Source organism: Humulus lupulus, chromosome 3 (genome assembly GCF_963169125.1).
Source record: "Humulus lupulus chromosome 3, drHumLupu1.1, whole genome shotgun sequence".
NCBI lineage: Eukaryota > Viridiplantae > Streptophyta > Magnoliopsida > Rosales > Cannabaceae > Humulus > Humulus lupulus.
The window spans coordinates 280,049,812-280,068,645 of NC_084795.1; the positions used below are offsets into that span (position 1 = coordinate 280,049,812).

General features: G+C 34.6%; 2 protein-coding genes across 6 annotated transcripts; one reads left to right on the forward strand and one right to left on the reverse strand.

Moving 5' to 3' along the window:
- Window positions 1-797: 797 nt before the first annotated feature.
- LOC133824609 (general negative regulator of transcription subunit 3) lies at window positions 798-15,056 on the reverse strand. Of its 5 annotated transcripts, none has more exons than XM_062257551.1 (17): window positions 14,823-15,056; window positions 14,588-14,731; window positions 14,068-14,205; window positions 13,479-13,529; window positions 12,368-12,457; window positions 12,124-12,270; window positions 11,903-12,013; window positions 11,430-11,483; window positions 10,166-10,882; window positions 8,860-9,024; window positions 8,090-8,255; window positions 7,660-7,805; window positions 2,368-2,568; window positions 2,144-2,278; window positions 1,872-2,053; window positions 1,376-1,487; window positions 798-975 (listed from the first exon to the last, which is right to left on the reverse strand). In XM_062257551.1, exons 1-16 carry the CDS (start codon window positions 14,913-14,915, stop codon window positions 1,421-1,423), a joined length of 2,607 nt encoding a protein of 868 aa, XP_062113535.1. In that variant the 5' UTR covers window positions 14,916-15,056; the 3' UTR covers window positions 798-975; window positions 1,376-1,420. The 5 variants fall into 5 exon arrangements, with proteins under 5 accessions (XP_062113535.1, XP_062113533.1, XP_062113532.1 ...); XM_062257549.1 differs by having other exon boundaries at window positions 2,368-2,646; window positions 14,068-14,184; window positions 14,600-14,731; window positions 14,823-15,055; XM_062257548.1 differs by having other exon boundaries at window positions 2,368-2,646; window positions 14,600-14,731; window positions 14,823-15,055.
- A 927-nt stretch (window positions 15,057-15,983) lies between these two features.
- LOC133825775 (uncharacterized) lies at window positions 15,984-18,450 on the forward strand. Its single transcript, XM_062258677.1, has 3 exons — window positions 15,984-17,810; window positions 17,891-18,264; window positions 18,399-18,450. The coding sequence occupies exons 1-3, from the start codon at window positions 15,984-15,986 to the stop codon at window positions 18,448-18,450; spliced, it is 2,253 nt and encodes a 750-aa protein (XP_062114661.1).
- Window positions 18,451-18,834: the final 384 nt, after the last annotated feature.

Sequence of the window (18,834 nt, forward strand, 5' to 3'; positions counted from 1 at the left end):
ATATCAAATGAGCAGATACCAAAGGGTACCTACCCTAGAAAATTTCACAATGGTCAATTTGTTTTAGCTTTTCCAAGTTAAAATCACTCGATCAATAACTTTTGAGGAATTCCATCCAAAACTACACAATCATTGAAGAATTGTTCAAAACTAAACACAGATCATCAAAGTGATTATCATTGAAATGTTTCATCTAGTTTTAGTTTTCATATTAACATAAAAGATTAGCAGTTCAATCTCTAGATGCCAATTCTCCCTTCTCTACCCCCAAAGTCAATTCACGTGCTTCTTTTCAGTCAATGACTTGATAACGATTCCATTATCTTGATAATGATCGAATATGATATTAATAATAATATATACTATAGTGCGCAATATAACGAACATTTTTAATCATATTCTAATCAGTTTGGTAGAATGACTTGCTATGGTAATGCCAGGTGCCAGCCAAGCAAAGAAACAACATAATTTCCACTTCATTCCTTTTATTTCTTCCGACAAACAGGGCCTAAAAGGAATTGAAAGATATATAGATAGCATTGAGTTGCAACTTGTTTCCCATTTTATATTCTTTTGTTGACACTTGGCAGATTGTCTCTACATTTTGCAAATTTGGTACTCATTTTTTTCTTCTTTGAACTGCAAATGATAATAATGATACTTTGAAACTCCCATATTTAAACAAGGTAAAATGTACCAATAATCCCTAGATGCAGCAGCTCTTTTTTCTTTCTTCTTTTTAAGGGGAGATTTGAATAGCTGAAGCTCAGAATATTATATCTATGGTACTACTTCCGTTGGAAAATAAGACGGATTTGAATTCTTATCTCTAAATTTAGTTATACCAAAGTATACGATGATAAAGTTTCAAACAACTTATAATGAAAATACAAGAAATCGAAAATATGAATTAGTAACCTCTATGCTTAGCAGGGTAGAGCGCTGAGTGGTACCCAGCCCGCTTCCAACGAGTACCTGCAAACAAAAACCAAGGTTTTCAACACACAAAATTATTTCATGTTTACTCCTTGAATTAGATGAGTAATGAGCCTAACGACCCAAACAAGGTATGAAAAGGAAATAACAAGATTCCGCTATCCTAAATGTCACCACCACGATCAAGGCCCTTCTTTTGGTACCAAAATTAAGCATGTTATTTTCACTTACGCCGCCCACTAATGTTTTTGTGCCTTTTGGGATAAGATACCAGGGTCATTACACTTGACCAAGTCCTAAGATACTATTTCATGATCGTCGCTTAGTGCTATATTGCATTTTATCACTTTTCATCCTTTGACAGCAAATTTAGTAAAAAACAATTATTTTCTGTGAAGAATTCCAAATGTAGGGTAAAAGTCATCCAGAAACTACGAACCTGGTAAATGAACAATGATCTGAAGTAGTAGCATCAACACATCTTCTATACAATAAGCTCATCTTCAAGATAATTATACTCGAAGGTGAACTCTGTCTTGATCCGCTGACACCTGTATACCAATATTTGAATCAGCAAACTATGTAATTCCACACTAAAATTTTCAATTGCACATATATGATATGAGATTCTACAAGACAAACATGTCAAGCCAATTCTCATTCTACCTTCAAAGAAACCTCAAGCAATCCTCTCTAGTAGTTTGGAATAAAAAAGCTGAACATATCATCATCTTGTGCAAGTCTTTGTTTTGAGTTCTCTCAATTTGTCATTTCTTTGTGATTGTAACTATTGTTTTTTTATTTTTCTCCATTGTTATATTATTCTCTTCCTCCCAACAAGTAATGGATTCATATGTAGTGCATGGACAGCAAAACAGATAATATAATGATGTCAACTACATATATTTATAAGCACAACTACAATAAATACATACCATCCATGTTGTAAATCATCATTGGCAATATGGAAATCGAAGTAGACATATGTCCCTTGTTCATATTCATCTGTAGCAACTTTTGGTTCCTCGTGTCGCTGAAACCATGTGTTGTACTTCCTGTGGTATCGCCATGATTGCTTCTTTAATTCTTTTGCGGCCAAATATTGTTGATGTGTATTCTGAGAAAGCAAAATAAAGAACAGAATATGAAACTAAGCTTGTAGTAAAAGTAATGCAAGCATGATATATGATTGTTAGCGGTGTTGCACCTGTTGATAGTAAAATGAAAAGAAGAGGGTGTCAGTTCCATATGGTTCAAGACCCAATCGTTCCCAGAATGCTGGATTGTTAACAATAGGTGCCTGTACTTGAGGGTAACTTGGAGGGGTACTTGCGGGGTGCCTCTGTAAATGAACAAAACAATGGTAAATATTAAATTGTAACGTCCAAGATCAACAGAAGATGAAAGTTAACGATAATTGCACATCCATACTGGATTATAACTCCTTGCACGTTCAGAGTCCTTGGGTTGTGGAAGTTTGTAATAAGCAGCTTCAAGCATCTGAACGTTATATGATTGGTCATGCATTCCCCCGGGCATTGCAGTTGACCCAGTAATGTTGTCGCCAATGGCACCCAGATCAGAAACACTTCTTCGACCAATAACACCTAAGCTACCAGAAGATTGATTGGCCTGTAAAGGTTGCCCAGGAGAGAGATCAATATCTCTTGGCATCTGAGCTGGCTCTGTTAAGGAGCCAGAAACTCCTGTCTACACAGACCAAGCCATCATGAAAGTCAACTACATAATAAATAAATTACTAGTCCAGTCATAGCACAATAAATATTAGAATAGATAGTCACTGAAAAAAAGGAATAATTATCACAAAGGAACATGTATGTTTTGAATAAAATTACAAAAGCCATACATTTGCCCCGTTTCTAAAAAAGCAAATTAAAGACTTTAGGCCAATTAGTTTGGTAACAAATCTTTACAAAGTCATCTCCAAAGTCCTTTCCATGAGATTAAGAGATGTTTTATGTAAGACAAACTCAGAAACCCAATGTGCCTTTGTGCTGGGAGACAAATAATGGATGCGGCATTGATCGCAAATGAAGTGGTGGAGGAGTAGACACTTGAGAAAGAAAAGGGTGGTTTTTAAAGTGGATTTTGAAAAGGTACGACAACGTGGAGTGGAAGTTTCTAGATTTTGTTATGGAGAAGAATTTTGGGAGGAAGTGGATCATGGGGTGTTTGAAGTTGTTTCTAATTCAGTTTTTATCAACGGAAGGTCAAAAGGCAAGTTTGCAGGAAAGAAAGGCTAGAAACAAGGAGATTCTTTTAAATATAAGTTCAAAAATTGTATTTCAAAGTTTGTAGCATTTATGGTCCTCCGGTGGATTGGAACATGAATTTATTCAGATACCTACATGATAGGGAATTTTCAGAGGCAATAGAACTCCTAGAAAGATTGGAGACTGTAAATATCAACGAGCTGATAGAAGACTGCAGAGTTTGGAGAGGAGAGAGTTTCGAATATTTTTGTGCAAATCTGCCTTCGACTTATTAAGAGGTAACAATGAATGTTTGACTATAACCAGTTCCACCCAAAGGTAAAGCAAAATTATGGTTGTTAATGTGGAATAAGGTGAACATGCATGAAGTCCTACAAAAAAAAAAAACCTTTGTTGGTGTTATCCCCTGGCTGGTGTTCGTTATGCAGCAACAATAATGAGACTAGTATTTGTTAATTCAAACAGTGTCACTTTGCAATACAGCTACGGCATAGACTGTTAAAAGAATTCAGTGTTCCGTGGGGTAACCCAGCTCGAATTGAGGAAATCATGATGTTCTATATTAGTCGATGTAAGGAAAGACACTCTTTGGCGGACTGCTGTATCGGCTGCTCTTTGGGGGCTATCGGTGGAAAGGAACAGAAGGATTTTCGAGACATGCTAATGATGTGGATAGTCTTTGGGTTAAGATTAGATCTTGGGTGGCCCTTTGCTACATAATGCAAAGGGTTTTAAAGGGATCCCATTCTTTAATATACTCAGAGGATGGAATATTTTTTTGTAATTTTGCTTTCATTTCCGTATTGTTGTTTGTTACCACAATTTTCCTCCGCCATAAGTGAGGGTTCCTAATAAATTTGGGAAGAGGTATATGTGACCTTAGTTTCTTTTTATTTTTTTTAAAAAAATTCCATTTATAAGTAAATCTAACCCTTGGTAAATTTACTTTTTTTTTTAAAATGCCCTTGTTGTATTTACTTTTTTAAACCTAATTTTTTTTTTTTTAAAAAGAGACAAAGGTCAAAAAGCTAACCTCTACTCAAAAAGTTGAAAACCTCACTTGTGGCGGAGGAATACCGTAGTTACAAAGAGAACAAACTAAACAATCAAAAAACCCACAACAAATCCCACCCCCATAAATTAAATCCAGAAGTTGTCCCAATCTCTAATAAGGTCATAGAGAACCTCCTCAAAACCTTTGTTTCTATACAACCAAGTCGCCACCCAAAATTTTATCTTATTCCAAATAGTCTCTACCGGATTGCTAACATCTTCGAAAAGTCTGTTATTTCTCTCAAGCCATAAGGCCCAAAAAGTTGCCAACACAGTAGTTTGCCAAAGACGAGAAACTCGCCTACCGCCCCCTAACTTGGTGAGAAACAATTGAGAACAGATAGATGGCATACACCAAAGAATACCAAACTCGGCTAAGACTTTACCCCACACTTCTCTTGAAAAATGAAACTCCAAGAATAAATGACTAGTGGATTCCCTTGCCTGCTTACAACAAACACACCAAGTAGGAGACAAATAATGGTAGGGTCTTCTTCTTTGCAAGTTGTCTTGAACATTAATTTTATTGTTGAAAACTAACCAACCAAACACTTTAACTCTCGAAGGAGAGACACTTTTCCACAAAGACTCTCCCCACTCCCGAACAGAACCCAGCTGAGCATAACTTAACCTCGAATAGGCCGATTTGCAAGAGAATACTTCGTTAACGTCAGGTATCCAAGCCCTCCTATCTTCTAAAACTCCTGGAAGAGACACCCTCTCTAACAAAAGTAATAACTGAGAGAGACTGGTGATCTCCCTATCGAACAGATTCCTTCTAAAGCGCAAATCCCATCCTTGAGTTTGGAGGCTCGCAACCCCTCTTAAGACCACCAAGTCCCGTATCAAACAATTTCTGGACATTGTAATCAAAAATAAATCTGGGAACTAATTCTTTAAAGGAGCATCGTTAATCCAAATATCTTCCCAAAAGCGGATACGATCCCCCCTTCCCCACCTTGAAGCTTACCAACTGAAGATAATCCTCATAAAGAGCGGAAATATCTTTCCAAGGGCCACGAACAGACAGCCTCCCCCCTCTACCAATGTCCCAAAAACCTCCATCCCCCCATACCTACTCATCACCACTCTATGCCACAAGGTGTTTTTTTCCATTGGAAAGCGCCACAGCCACTTCATGAGGAAAGCCTTATTTCTTGCATCCAAATTGCCAATACCAAGGCCCCCGTGATCTCGAGATTTACAAACTTCTTTCCAAGAGACCAGATGATCCGACTAAGAATGATCCGCACCTTCCCAAAGAAAGTCCCGCATCAGCTTTTCCAACACATCTACCACCCCTTTAGGAATACGAAAAAGCGACAAATAATACACCGGGATAGAAGAAAGGACTGATTGGATAAGTGTCAATCTGCCTCCCCTAGAGAGGAAAGCACACTTCCACCTATCCAACCGCTTGGCACAACTTGAAACCACAGGCTCCCAAAATCCTTTGTTACGGGGAGTCCCCCAAAAGAAGACCCAAATACTTCATAGGCCACTGACCCACCTTGCACCCAATCTCTCTAGCACGAAGCGTCACTATTTCCTCCTCCAAGTTAATCCCCAATAGCTGGCACTTCTACAAGTTAATAGAAAGTCCAGAAACAACACTAAAGACTTTCAGAATATCCAACAGAGCTGAAAAAGACTCGTTATCGTCCACAAAAAATATCGTGTCGTCTGCGAACTGAAGATGGCTGACTTCCACCAAATCTTTCCCTACTTTGAAACCTCTTAGCCCCGAGACGCTCTTGGCCTTATCCACCATCCTACCCAAAACATCAACCACCAAGGTAAAAAGGAAAGGTGAGAGGGAGTCACCTTGGCGAAGACCTCTAGAACCCTCAAATTTCCCCCTCGGTCTCCCATTTAAAAACACGGAGAAGGAAGTAGAAGACAAACACCCCTGAATCCACTTTCTCCAAACTGCACCAAACCCTTTCTTTTCCAGAACGAATCCCAGGAAATCCCAATCTACACAATCGTAGGCCTTAGTAAAATCAATTTTGAAAACCCAACCCTTCTTGCCTTTACTGCAATTATTTTGAATAGGAATCAAATTGAATTAAATGGGAATGGAAAATAATTATGATTATTTTGTTTGGTTAAGATTTTGGAATGGAAGTTGGAATGAGGATCATTATATTTTCTTCTCAATAAAAGTAAAATAAATTAATTGCACTTTGACAAAATGTACAATCATGAAATAATATATATTTTTGTGAGATAATGAGAAAATTATTTTAAGAAAAATTGATTAGTTTTGTTATTTTACAAATTAATAATGTTTTCAGACTAATATATTATATTAAAATAACATTAATAATAAAAAAAATAGAAAATCTTAAATTATTTCTGGTTGATATATTTATAGAATATTTATTATTATACCAACTTATAAAGTTGTCATATAAAGGTTTTTCTGATTAATAGTTAAAAAAAATCATTGTAATTTGTAGTTTATTTTCTTTTTTAAAAAATAAAAGTCATTGCAGTTTTTTTTTAAAACAAAAAAACAAAAAAAATCATTCCACATTTATTAGATTTAATCAAAGAAAAAATAATAAACAAAAACCATTGAAAAATTTGAGGACAATATACATATATATTCACACATGAATAACAATTCCATCCATTTTTTAAATGGAATGTCAATTCCTCTAATTGGGTGAAAAGTAATTCCATAGTAAAAATGAAACCAAACATAAGAAAGTCATTCCATTCCATTCCAAAGGATTCCATCCAATCTAAGAAAAACATTATCTTAAGTGTAACTATAAAATATCTATATATATATATATATATATAAAAAAATCAACGATTAAGTCTCTATGGTGACTATATTATGAAAAGAAAATTGCATCGTCATTAATTTCTGATGCTGAGTTGGCAATTCTAGTGACCTGATAAAGAAGATTTCCCAAATGATCACAAAAAAAAAGAACTAACAACTAAAACATATGTAACTATTTATGAGTAAATATTGACATAATTACTGACCCATATACATATTAGTGTGCAATCTATCATTAAATAATAGAGATATTTATTTCACTTTCCTATTATGAATACAAACTTGGAATTATTTATCCACAAGTACATTGGACCGCTGTTAAACCTTGTGTTATCATTTATGGAATAATCAATACTATTATCAGACTTGTCTACTGTACTCTTTCTTCCATAGTCCATCACCCCTCTCCCCTATGATTCTACATTACCAGGATATCAAAGCTATTGTTTTTGTTTTATTTTTTATTTTTTCCAATGTCAGACCAAATTCACACTGTATTCGTTTAAAATATTTTAGAAATGAATTTTTGTTCTGAATCCTCATTTACTTATAGGAACAATGTGGACCATTAAAGAAAATATAGATCTAAACGGTACATAGTATATTCCATTAAAAATACAATCAAATAAATCAACATACCGGAGAATCAACTGCATATGGAGCTTTCATGTCATCCTCATTCATAAGATTCTTTGCAATCCCAGAACTAGCAACAGTAGAATCAACGGCTGAATCATCAGGTAAATTCTGCTGTTGGTGTTCATCAACTTTTGCATGGCCAAGTTCTGCATCAAACATAACAGATACTAAAATCATTAGAACACCATGACTATCTAAAATAATCAGATGGAACACTAATTTTTAGTTCAAAATCCCACTTGCCACTCAATAGAACACAAGCACACACACTAAAAAGGAAAATCTTTTTTTTAAGCATAAGATAAATTAACAATCACAGTATTGTTTCCCAAGGAAATAGTAAATAATTAATCAGCATGCTGACTATACTGTATATCAAACTGCCTAGTTAATAATATTTAGCATATAAGGCGAAAGTAAATGAAGGTACCAGATTCTTTTGGGCCACTTGATACCAACACTGATGGATTAGATGGTTGGTGGATGGAACTTGTCTGCTGCTGCAAGGAGGAAGAAGTAACAGGACCAAGACCTGAAGTCTGGACTCCAAGTCCCAGACCAGCTTGAGGGGGTACAGTCGAATTTTGAGAATTAAACTGCAAACATAGTTATGTCATGAAATCAAAATCACCAACTCATAAATGAAAGGGTACTTGTGCTTATGTGGCACAAACTAAGTTTAATATGCACTTAAAGCCCTAGAGAAGAGAAAAGATATGTTTTAGAAGAAATGTTTATTCTCTTTGTATGATGATAAAGCCACACAAATAGTAACCTCTTTACTGGAAAGCCATAGCAGCAGCCCAACAAGCACAAAAGACCCAGAAATCAGTTCTTCCCAGTCCCAAACTTTGAAAATCATAGAAATATGAATGGAATAAAATTTAATGAGTAAAAAGAAATAAAAAATACATATGCATTATACAATGTATAAGATATGTTTGGTTGGGGAAAAAGAAATGGAATGAAAAATGAATATAATTTCATTCCATTCCTATGTTTGATTACATTTTAAGGCATTGGAATGCTATTCCATATTTTCACCATTTTGGTAAACAAACAAAGATTAAGCATACATAAAAAAAAATGCAAGCTAGTAGACTTTTCCTTGAAGATTTAACTTTCAGATGTGGTTAACTAATCAAAAGGAAAGGAAAAGCAAATGCCTCAAAAATAAACATAATAAAACAATAAAACCACCTGTTGCAACAGTGGATTTTGCTGTTGTGCTGAAAACTGCTTATGATTTCCTCCAGCAAGTGTTGGCATGCCAAGTAGGTTACTGTGGCCTTGTTGCTGCACTTGTTGGAGCCGCTGTAGAAATTTCTCCCTCTGATCCGGTGCTATTTCAGTTCTTCCACGAAACTGCCCCAGAAAATGGAATTAGATAAGTACACAAACAACAAGATGGTAAATATAATCAACATGCAAACCTATTATCCTAACTTTCCAGTCAAATAATAATAAATTCTTGTGGAGCACAACTTAAAGCACTTATATGTGAAAATTAGGGATAGCAGAAACCTAGCATCACCCAAAACTTCAACAAAGAACAACCTTCATACAAAATACATGTTACACCACTAAACATATACATCAATGTTACACCTAATAATGTAGTTCATTTAAATATAAAATGGAAGAGTGTCCCTTCAGTGGTTGCACATTTAGATTTTGTCAATATTCAATAAATGGATTTGCGGACTGTTAGGCAATTATAGATTTCACCGTAACATTTTAAACAGAAAACATAAAAGTGTTCCATACATAGCCAAAGATAATTTGAAGACAAAATGCAGTGAGAAATAATTTGACAGACATGAAAACCAAACTTTTTAAAAGACATTTTGAAGGAATTTCTCAGGAAGAGGCAGCCTCTTTTAGAACAGAGGTTAGCTTTGCAAGTGAAAGGGGTATGTGAGGTGAGTACCATGGCTTCACCTAGGTTTTTAGAGCTTTATGCAGGATATCCTTTATATTGAGAAACTGAGCCTGCTTGTGTGGGTTTCATCAGAGCATTCATATTGTATATGGATTTGATTGTGTTTAAAGAAGAAAAAAAATGAAAAAGGTCAGCATGTGCTTTTCATGACAGCACTCCAGCATGCAGCAACAGTTCAAACTGAATATGTTTCTCCCTGCTGCTGCTGCTGCCCAGCTGTTCTTGGCTGCCCATCTACTTATAGTGTTAGGTTATACAATTTTAGTAGGTTAATGGCTTTATTATTACTACTGCCTTTTAATTCTCCACATCAGCTGAAAAGCAATAAGACATGTTATGCCTTCTGAACTTTAAAATTACACCCTGTTTGACTAACACATCATCTTAATTAACGAACTAGCCTTTCAAAACAATGATGAAATTTTTATGCAAAAAAGAGTGATAGCTATAATGATGACCATAATGGTGTAAAGGTTCCAAGTGAGAGAAATTCAAAGCTACCTTCAAATCTTAAATGCATGGTCAAATAAAAAAATATATATATTAGAGGAAATGTTAACATACTGGTTCACTTCCCGGCCTCCATTGCATGCCAGAGACAACAGATGGGGAAAAAACTCTGCCAGCTAGAGCCGCAGCATCACTGACATTACTAGAATCAAGTGAGCCTGTTCCATCAGCCTTTGTAGCTTGAGGCAAAATCATCCTACTACTTAAAGGGGAAACAAGAGGTTGCCCCACACCACTGCTCCCAAGTCTCTCATCAGCTCCCAGAATGTTTCTCTTAGCCATATCAGATGCTGATGGAACAGCACCAAGGGTGCTATTACCAGGATTTACATTACCAGAACTAAGTGGGATGCTAGATGAAGGTTGGCTTGAAAGACTGCCTCTACCAATGCCTCTTACAAGTCCAGTATCTGTAAAAGATGGAGATGATCTGCGACCAGGAAAGCTTCCTATTTCCTCTTCCTTTAAAGAAGTAGATAAACTTACAGGAGAAGAACTAGTAGCCCCAGTACTGTCAGTAACCCGAACAGAACTTGAACCTTGCAGATTCGGAGAACCAATCGAAACACCAGACAAATTATGAGATGGAATATTCACAGGTGCAGAAGCTGTATGACTTCCTGCTGGAGTAGTTGCAGCCGAAGAACTCATCACACTACTTTTGGGAGGTGGTGTTCTTGCAACTGTATCAAGGGTACTCTCCTGGGAAGCTGTCTCTTCAACTGGTTCTTGGACAGAAGTAGTTTGCTGATGAGTAGAAGATACGGTGGCCTACAAAAGAATTAACACCAAAATGTAACTAAAACAATGTCAAGTGAATGAAAGCAACCTTCTAGGAAAAAAAGAAAAAAAAAACAATGCAATTTTAAGTGCAAAAAACAAATAAAAAAACCACAAATTTAGTGTAGTTCAAAACAAGTAATCGAAATCACCAATGTTAGATATTCTTCAAGATATTTTTTTTCTTTTTTGCACTTGTGACCAAGGACACTACAACTATATGCTCTTATTGACTTTATGAAACAATCACAGCAACCAAATAAGTAGAAGTCGAGGAAGGAAATAAAAAAAAAAAGCCCTTGAGCAAAAGAAAACTAAAATTTCAAAATACTTCGTAGGAAAAAAAATAAAATAAAGATATCAATGTTGCCAAAAGCCCAATCAAACATCTAAACAATAGAACAACTTCTGGTCTAACATAGTCAAAAACTGATTCATAACCAAAATCAGGCTTAACAATATCACTGAAGACTCAACATCCCAAAATTGCACTAAGGTAATTATATAATATTATCATAGAAAAATAATTAAAACATACAGGGATTTGAATTGCTGGTACTGTTAAAGACTTCAATCCAAGAATTGGCGCAGCCTGCCGAAATAACAAAAATCAAAGGGATTCCTCACATAAGGATTTGATGTGTGCTTATACTGGTATAACTAGCATGTGTATATAAAAGCCAATGTAATACTTAAGCATATGCCTGAAAGATCATCACCATCAAATGCACCTCCACAAGCCACTTAATTATGAAAAAATGAAGTGGATAAGTATAAAGTACAAAATTTCATCAAAGGGACACAATTGCACAAGCTCTTAACATGAACTTTACTGACACCACCTCCCATAAGACCTTTTCAAATTGCATAGTTTTCCCACAACAAAATAATGTTCTTGGCCTTTCCAAAACTAAAGTGATGGCATAAAAACTACTCAAATTCTAAACTTTTCTTAAATATTCCCCCCAACTAACAAATACAACATTACTAAATATTAAAAACTGCCTTTACCTTAACAAGACTAGAAGGCCCAATTATAACAAGTTCTTCAAGTGCCTCCACCTTGTCCAATGGTAATGAACTGTAAAGCTCATCCACATCACTGAACTCATCAAAGTCCTCCTGCAATATATTTTTAGAAGAAAAGATAAAAAATTTATTATAGCAGATATATATTCAATCCACAACAAGAATGATGAAGAGTTGAAATCATATATAAAATCAACACATACCTGGTTACGCTCCACATAGTCATCCAAGAAGTCTTTAACATCATTGACCTGCTCAGGACTCAATTCATCATTATCCAATAGTCTCAATATGAGTTCTAACTTCATAATATGAGCCTTGTGTCGAGTAATAGATTCCTCTAAATGAACCTGCATGACCAAAGAAAAACAAAGAAGTTAAATTATCAATAACCACATAAAAAAAATAACATTATTAGAAAAAGTTTTTAATATTGTTGCATCTAACCAATCTAGGTGGTCTTGTTTTTCCTTTCTTAACAGTGAGCCCTTCAATTTCAGCTTCAAAGTTGTCAATCTGCGATTCTAACTCAGAAACCTACTCAATCACAAAAACACATGACAATATTCACCCAAAGAAAATCAGAATTCAAAATACAACATATTAGTTTTAATTACTAAAAAAAACATAAAATAGAGTTTCAAAAACTATTTAAAAGTAAATATATCTTAACCAAACCTAGTAGTCAAACAAGATTGACCAAAGAAAAATGTCAGAATACAAAATACAACATATTTTTTTGAACAAATACAAAATGCAACATATTAGCTTGATCATTAAAAAAAATACATTAAAAGAGTTTCAAAAGATGTGTAGAAGTAAATATATCTTGACCAAACCCAGTAGTCAAATGATGGATATTATTTTTTTCTTTTTGTTGACTCAAGTTTGAGATTCAAACCGTAATCCTCAAAATTTTGAAATCTAGTTAACAATGAGGTTTTGTCCAAGTAGCTGCCCAATATCTATCTTTTTCCCACAGTTGGGAAAAAGTCTCCCTCGGAATCTTCAAAAATTCATACTTAGGCGTCATTTTTTTAAATTAATGACATCTAACTATTACCATGAGATAAGGATAATAAAAACCAACAAATTCATCACAAAAGATTAAAACATTCCCAAGTAAGATATATAACTATATATTTTATTTATTTTATATGAAATGGAACTAACATATTCATTGAAATAAAAATTAATAACAAAAGAGAGGCAGAGTAAAATAATAGTTCTCACAAGAAAGCAAATACCAGGCTGCCAGAAAAATAAAACAAACAAAACAGACAACGAAAATAAAAGGATAAGTTAACACCAAAACCACACTCAATTACAATAAAATGGCCTGATCTCATTGTGATAATAAAACACACACAGCCAGACAACTATATAGAATAGCATAAACAATTCACATGCAGCACAGATAGAAAGAAAAAGATGGAAATAAAACTAGTCATTGACTTATTGGATGTCTGACTGGTAATTTGTATACCCAACACAGTATGTACCAATCTTTCTAAGCCAGGAAGCAATAGAAGTTAAAACAAAAGGTCTAGTTTAATACCACATTGTTCAACCAATCCCTCGTCTCTGCTTTAGCCTTCTCTTTCGGATCCTATAACCAGAATACTGACATAGTGAGTATATGGGTAAAGATAGAATGAACAGTGTACATTCTCATAAATAAAATTTTACACATGCATTATCAGTATTCCCTCTAATTCTTTTCCAATAACATTTTTCTATACGTTAGAGAGAGAGAGAGGATAGCTCCTAACTTTGCAGACCAGTCTTCCATATTAAAAAGTTTGGAAAAAAAATTACAAAAGAGAGAGAGAAGCAAAGTAAAAATTCAGGTCAAATCAATGCAAGATAGGGTACGAGGCTGAGAGGTTTTTTCCTTTCAAAAAGAATTGAAGGGTCACACTATCATGATAATTCTTTCCAAATTAAATGAATGATGAAATGTGAATAATATCCTCAAAGAACCAAAAAAACAGAGACGAACGTCCAATAGTCATAAACAAGAGGTTAATAAATTCACAGGTATACAAAATTCCAGCAGGAATGAATAAGAGTGTAGCCACAATATACATTGTCACATCGCCATCATACAACAGATCCAAAATATGGGTAGTGCAAAGTGTGCTTACAGTTTTAGGTTGTTGTCCCAACCCTTCTTTAGAAAATGCTTTCGTTTTGGTTTCCTTTTCACATATCTTAAATCTTTCCATTTCACGCTCAATAAGTTTGCGAGCATCCACGAGAGCCTGCTCATAAGAGGCACTAACCTACGTCAACACATATCAAAGAAAAATTAATCATCATCTTCTGCTTATTATCCTTTCATACTGATAGCATCAGAAATACAATTGTTAATAATCATCTGCAACTCATATCACCTCATATCACTTGGAATCAAGCATTTCCAAATAAAACTTAGAAATTAACCCGGAACTGATTAACTCCTTCACATAACTTCACTATTTATCAATATGAATAGACACTTTCTCCCAATGGAATAGAGCATCTATTTCACTGTGTATAGAATCCAAAGCTATGCAGTACGGTAGAATTTCAAATTTAAAGTAAAAATGAATCAAAATAAACAAACAAAAAAAGTAATAAATACTAGAGAGAGAGAGAGAGAGAGAGAAAAGGAGAGATACAGACAGACAGACAGACCTTCTTGTCCTTAATCTCACTGGACTGAATCCAAGTCTTGATCTGGTCTCTATACCTTTGTAACTTCTTAATCTCCTTCTTCAAGTCAGCCTCAAACTTTTCCTTCTGATTAGCATTATCCGTATCGTAAACCTAAAAAAGAGTATGAAAAAAGAAAGTCAATTTTCCGAGTAACCAAACAAACAGAAAAACAAGAAAAAAGAGAGAGAGAGAGTGAGTGAACCTTATTCCAAATACTGTCGAAGACATCGACGCCTTCCTGAACTTTCTTAAGAACACGGTCGATCTCGCCCTGAAGCTTCCGACTGGCCCCCATTGTAGAGGAATTGAAAGAAAATCAATCAAAATGGCAAGTGTAATGGCGATTGTGATACGAAGAAAATGGTGATAAAGGGAAGGAACCCTTGGGAGGATGAGTCAGATAGAAAGAGAGCAGTGATCGAGTCGAGCAAAATCTCTGGTTCTTCGTCTCTCTCGTATTTATAGTCAGGACTCTTTGGGCCTTGGGCTTCTTTTAACTTTACTTTTTGTTTTTTGTTTTTACGAAAATTTTTTGTTTGAAGGAATTTTGATTGTTTTAACGATAATTTTAAGGGAAAATTTTATATATACGGCATTTCACCAAAAGAATTCGAAAAATACGGTAATCCATGCTTCTTACAATATTACGGTAAAAGTGAAGCCCACAATTCACGGAAGACCCAACCCAATACGGAAGACCCAACATTTCCCACCATTATATACCGAAGACCCAACCCAACCATCACAACTCGGCCAAAGTTTTTGTAACATGCTGTACTCAACATTTCCATGGATTTCAGCTAACAAAACCGAGAAAACTGGGAAAAAATGAGAAATTTTCTTCTGCAATCTACTGCAAATTTTTTGAATCGATGGGTCTACAAAACAAATTACACGATATCTGTTTTGTGGTAAGTTTCCTTGAATCGATGGGTCTTCTATTTTGTTCTTGGAACATAATTTATAGCTTTCGGAAATCATTAAGATAATTATAGCAAAAACATATATTTTAACACATATCTCCACAGAATCATAAACAAATTTTACCATAGAAACATTTGAAAATCCTGAAAACCTTTTATAAAAAAAAGAAACTGTTACAATATTATAAAGATGTTTCTTAGATTGTCTCATCTTTAAGTTATTTGCTCTTCCTTGTGCAGAATTTGGTCATTTAAAAACCAATAAAGGGACGAGTTTATATGCTAAATTCTCATTTTGTTGGGGGATGTGTTATTGAATAGCTTGTGCTGGATTGGGTAGTTTTTAACCCATAAGGTAGTTTATATCCTATTTTGTTTTATAATGAAAATATAAAATTTCTACATATCAATCTAATTTTTCTTTTTATTCATCTGCAGCCATGAATCCAATAACATCTTTGGTATATTATGATGGTCATTGGAATGAAAATAATGTGTATGAGGATTTCAAAATGCTGGGAGTGTTAATACCATTAGATTGCTCATTTACAACACTAATGAATATCTTGTCTACAGAGTTGTCTACCATTCTGTCAACAGAAAATGCAACAATTGAGTACCAGATTGCAGAAACATTGCCTCCATTGAAGATCAAAAGTGATAGCTCTATACAATTCTACTTGGAGTGCAAAAGAAATGACAAAACACTCACAAAATACCCTTTGATAGTTTCTGTAACAGAGAACAACCAAACAATTACCTGTGGAGCACTTCAAAAGATGAGTTCTACTGTTGCTTCAAGTAGTAATAATATAGAGAATGATATTTCGGACACATCGACATTCTCTATAGATGAACCTCAAGGACTACCAAATTTTATTCAGTTGGCAGATCAAATTACAGATTTGATTTTGGAGAAGGAACGACATGAATCAATTCCTGAACATATTGGAACAGAAACTACAATTATAACTCATGCAATTTCTGATGGAATAAGAGAAAAACAGGTATACAAAAACAAAGAGGTTCTTACAACAACAATTGGTCTCTATGCCATAAAAAACAATTTTCAGTTCAAGGTCCACAAATCTTGCAAAAAAGAATATCAGTTGAAGTGCCTTGATTCAGAATGTACGTGGTCATTTCGTGCTGCAAGATATGGAAAGACAGATATGTTCCAACTTAGGAAGTTCAATCGTGCCCACACATGTTCCTTGGACATTATTCTTGGAGATCACCGACAGGCTTCAAGTAGTATGGTTGGGAATGTTGTGAAGACCAAGTTCACAGATCCAAAAACAAATTATAGACCTAAAGATATAGCTAAAGACATGTTGGACAGATATGGAGTTTCCATGAGTTACCAAAAAGTATGGCGATCTAAGGAAAAAGCAGTTAATTATGTACATGGTTCAAGTCAAGATTCCTACCGAGACATTCCACGATATCTGCACATTTTGAAGCACAAAAATCCAGGTACTGTAACAGATTTGCAAATTGATAGTATAAACAGATTTAAATATCTTTATATGGCTATGGGACAATCAATTCTAGGTTGGAAACATTGCATTCCAGTAATTGTTGTTGATGGAACATTCCTAAAAGCTGCATTTGGCGGTACACTTCTCACAGCTTCAACACAAGATGCAAATAGACACATCTTCCCATTGGCTTTTGCTATAACAGATTCGGAAAACAATGATTCATGGGAGTGGTTCTTCAGAAAAATAAAAGAATGTTATGGAGAAAGAGAAGAGTTGTGTATAGTTTCAGATAGACACGAAAGCATAGAGAATGCTATAAAAAATGTCTTTCCAAATGTAACTCATGGAGTGTGCTCCTACCATCTTTTCTGCAACATAAAGACCAAGTTTAAAACAGACGCAGAGGCAACCAGTATTGCATTTCATGCTGCTGCAAAAGCTTATAACATGGAAGATTTTGAAAAATACATGAAGGACTTGGACAGTTTACATGAAGGAATCCGTCCTTTTCTGGCCAATGAGGTTAAATATGAAAAGTGGGCAAGAATCCACTCCAAAAGTCGTAGATATGCAGCTATGACTTCAAACATAGCTGAATCCATTAATGCAGCACTAAAAGAAATGAGAGAGCTTCCAGTAACAACATTACTCGAGTGCCTTAGAAACCTGATTCAAAAATGGAGCTACAACAACAAAAAAGAAGCAGAAGCAACATTTACAGAATTGCCAAAGAAACAAGAGGAATACTTAAGAAAGAACTTTGTCAAGTCATTAAGAATGACTGTAAGTACAACTATTTCCTTTATTTATAAATACCTCTGTATTAATATACTTCCTTGTTCATTATTATAATTTCATTGCAGGTAGAACCAGCTAGCACACTCATTTACAGTGTACACAATGGTTTAACAACAAACATTGTTGACATTGCAAAGAAATCTTGCTCTTGTAACAAGTTTGATTTGGATGAATTACCTTGTGAACATGCCATGGCAGTCATTAGAAAGATGAACCTTCAGTATAAAAAATATTGCTCATATTATTTCACAAAACAAGCCATGTTGAACACCTATAATGCATCAATACATCCATTGGGAGATCCAAAAACATGGAGAGTTCCGCCTGATGTTGAGGAAATAGAAGTACTACCTCCAAAGGGAAACAGAAAAAGTGGAAGGCCAAGGAAAAAAAGGTTTGTCTCAGCAAGAGAAGGGTCTTATCAGCTTAAATGTGGAAGGTGTGGAGAGCTTGGGCACAACCGAAAAACCTGCACAAACCAGCCTCTATTGAGAACAAAAAAACAAAAAAGCACTCAAAGCTTATAGATTAAAAATACTTTTTATTTGAATTTTGAAACTTTGTATGTTTCAGTACGGTGATTGGAACATTACTTATCACTATTACTTGTGATAAAGAATTATGAAATTTTATTGAATATATGGAATATTATAAAAACTTAGGAAAAAATTTGCATCAATATATCAGAATTAATGTTCAGGGCGTTATCTGTAAATTTTTGTTACATATTTGATACAGATATATCTGAAATGAATATTAATGTAACATTTTGTTACATAATTGTTACAGATATGTTACTAGTTTCTCACAGACACTTCCAACATCAAATAAATGTGAAATAAGTTCTTTTATCAGCTTATGTTACAGTTTTGAAACAAAAATATTTGATTTTCATTTGTAAATTTCCAGTCCATTTAAAAGGATTAACTTCAAAAGTTTGAAACGATTTGATACATATTTGAAACTGAAGTTATCGTGACTATTAATAGACGTTAAGTAATGCTACGCA

Coding starts and splice junctions, on each gene's coding strand:
- LOC133824609 (XM_062257547.1), bottom strand. CDS start 14,915: ATGGGGGCCAGTCGGAAGCTTCAGGGCGAGATCGACCGTGTTCTTAAG. Junction 2,647..7,659: donor CATATGCAGTTGATTCTCCG/GTATGTTGATTT, acceptor TGGTCTGTGTAG/ACAGGAGTTTCTGGCTCCTT. Junction 2,054..2,143: donor TTTCATTTTACTATCAACAG/GTGCAACACCGC, acceptor TTGCTTTCTCAG/AATACACATCAACAATATTT.
- LOC133825775 (XM_062258677.1), top strand. CDS start 15,984: ATGAATCCAATAACATCTTTGGTATATTATGATGGTCATTGGAATGAA. Junction 17,811..17,890: donor TCAAGTCATTAAGAATGACT/GTAAGTACAACT, acceptor ATTTCATTGCAG/GTAGAACCAGCTAGCACACT. Junction 18,265..18,398: donor TATCAGCTTAAATGTGGAAG/GTGTGGAGAGCT, acceptor TGTATGTTTCAG/TACGGTGATTGGAACATTAC.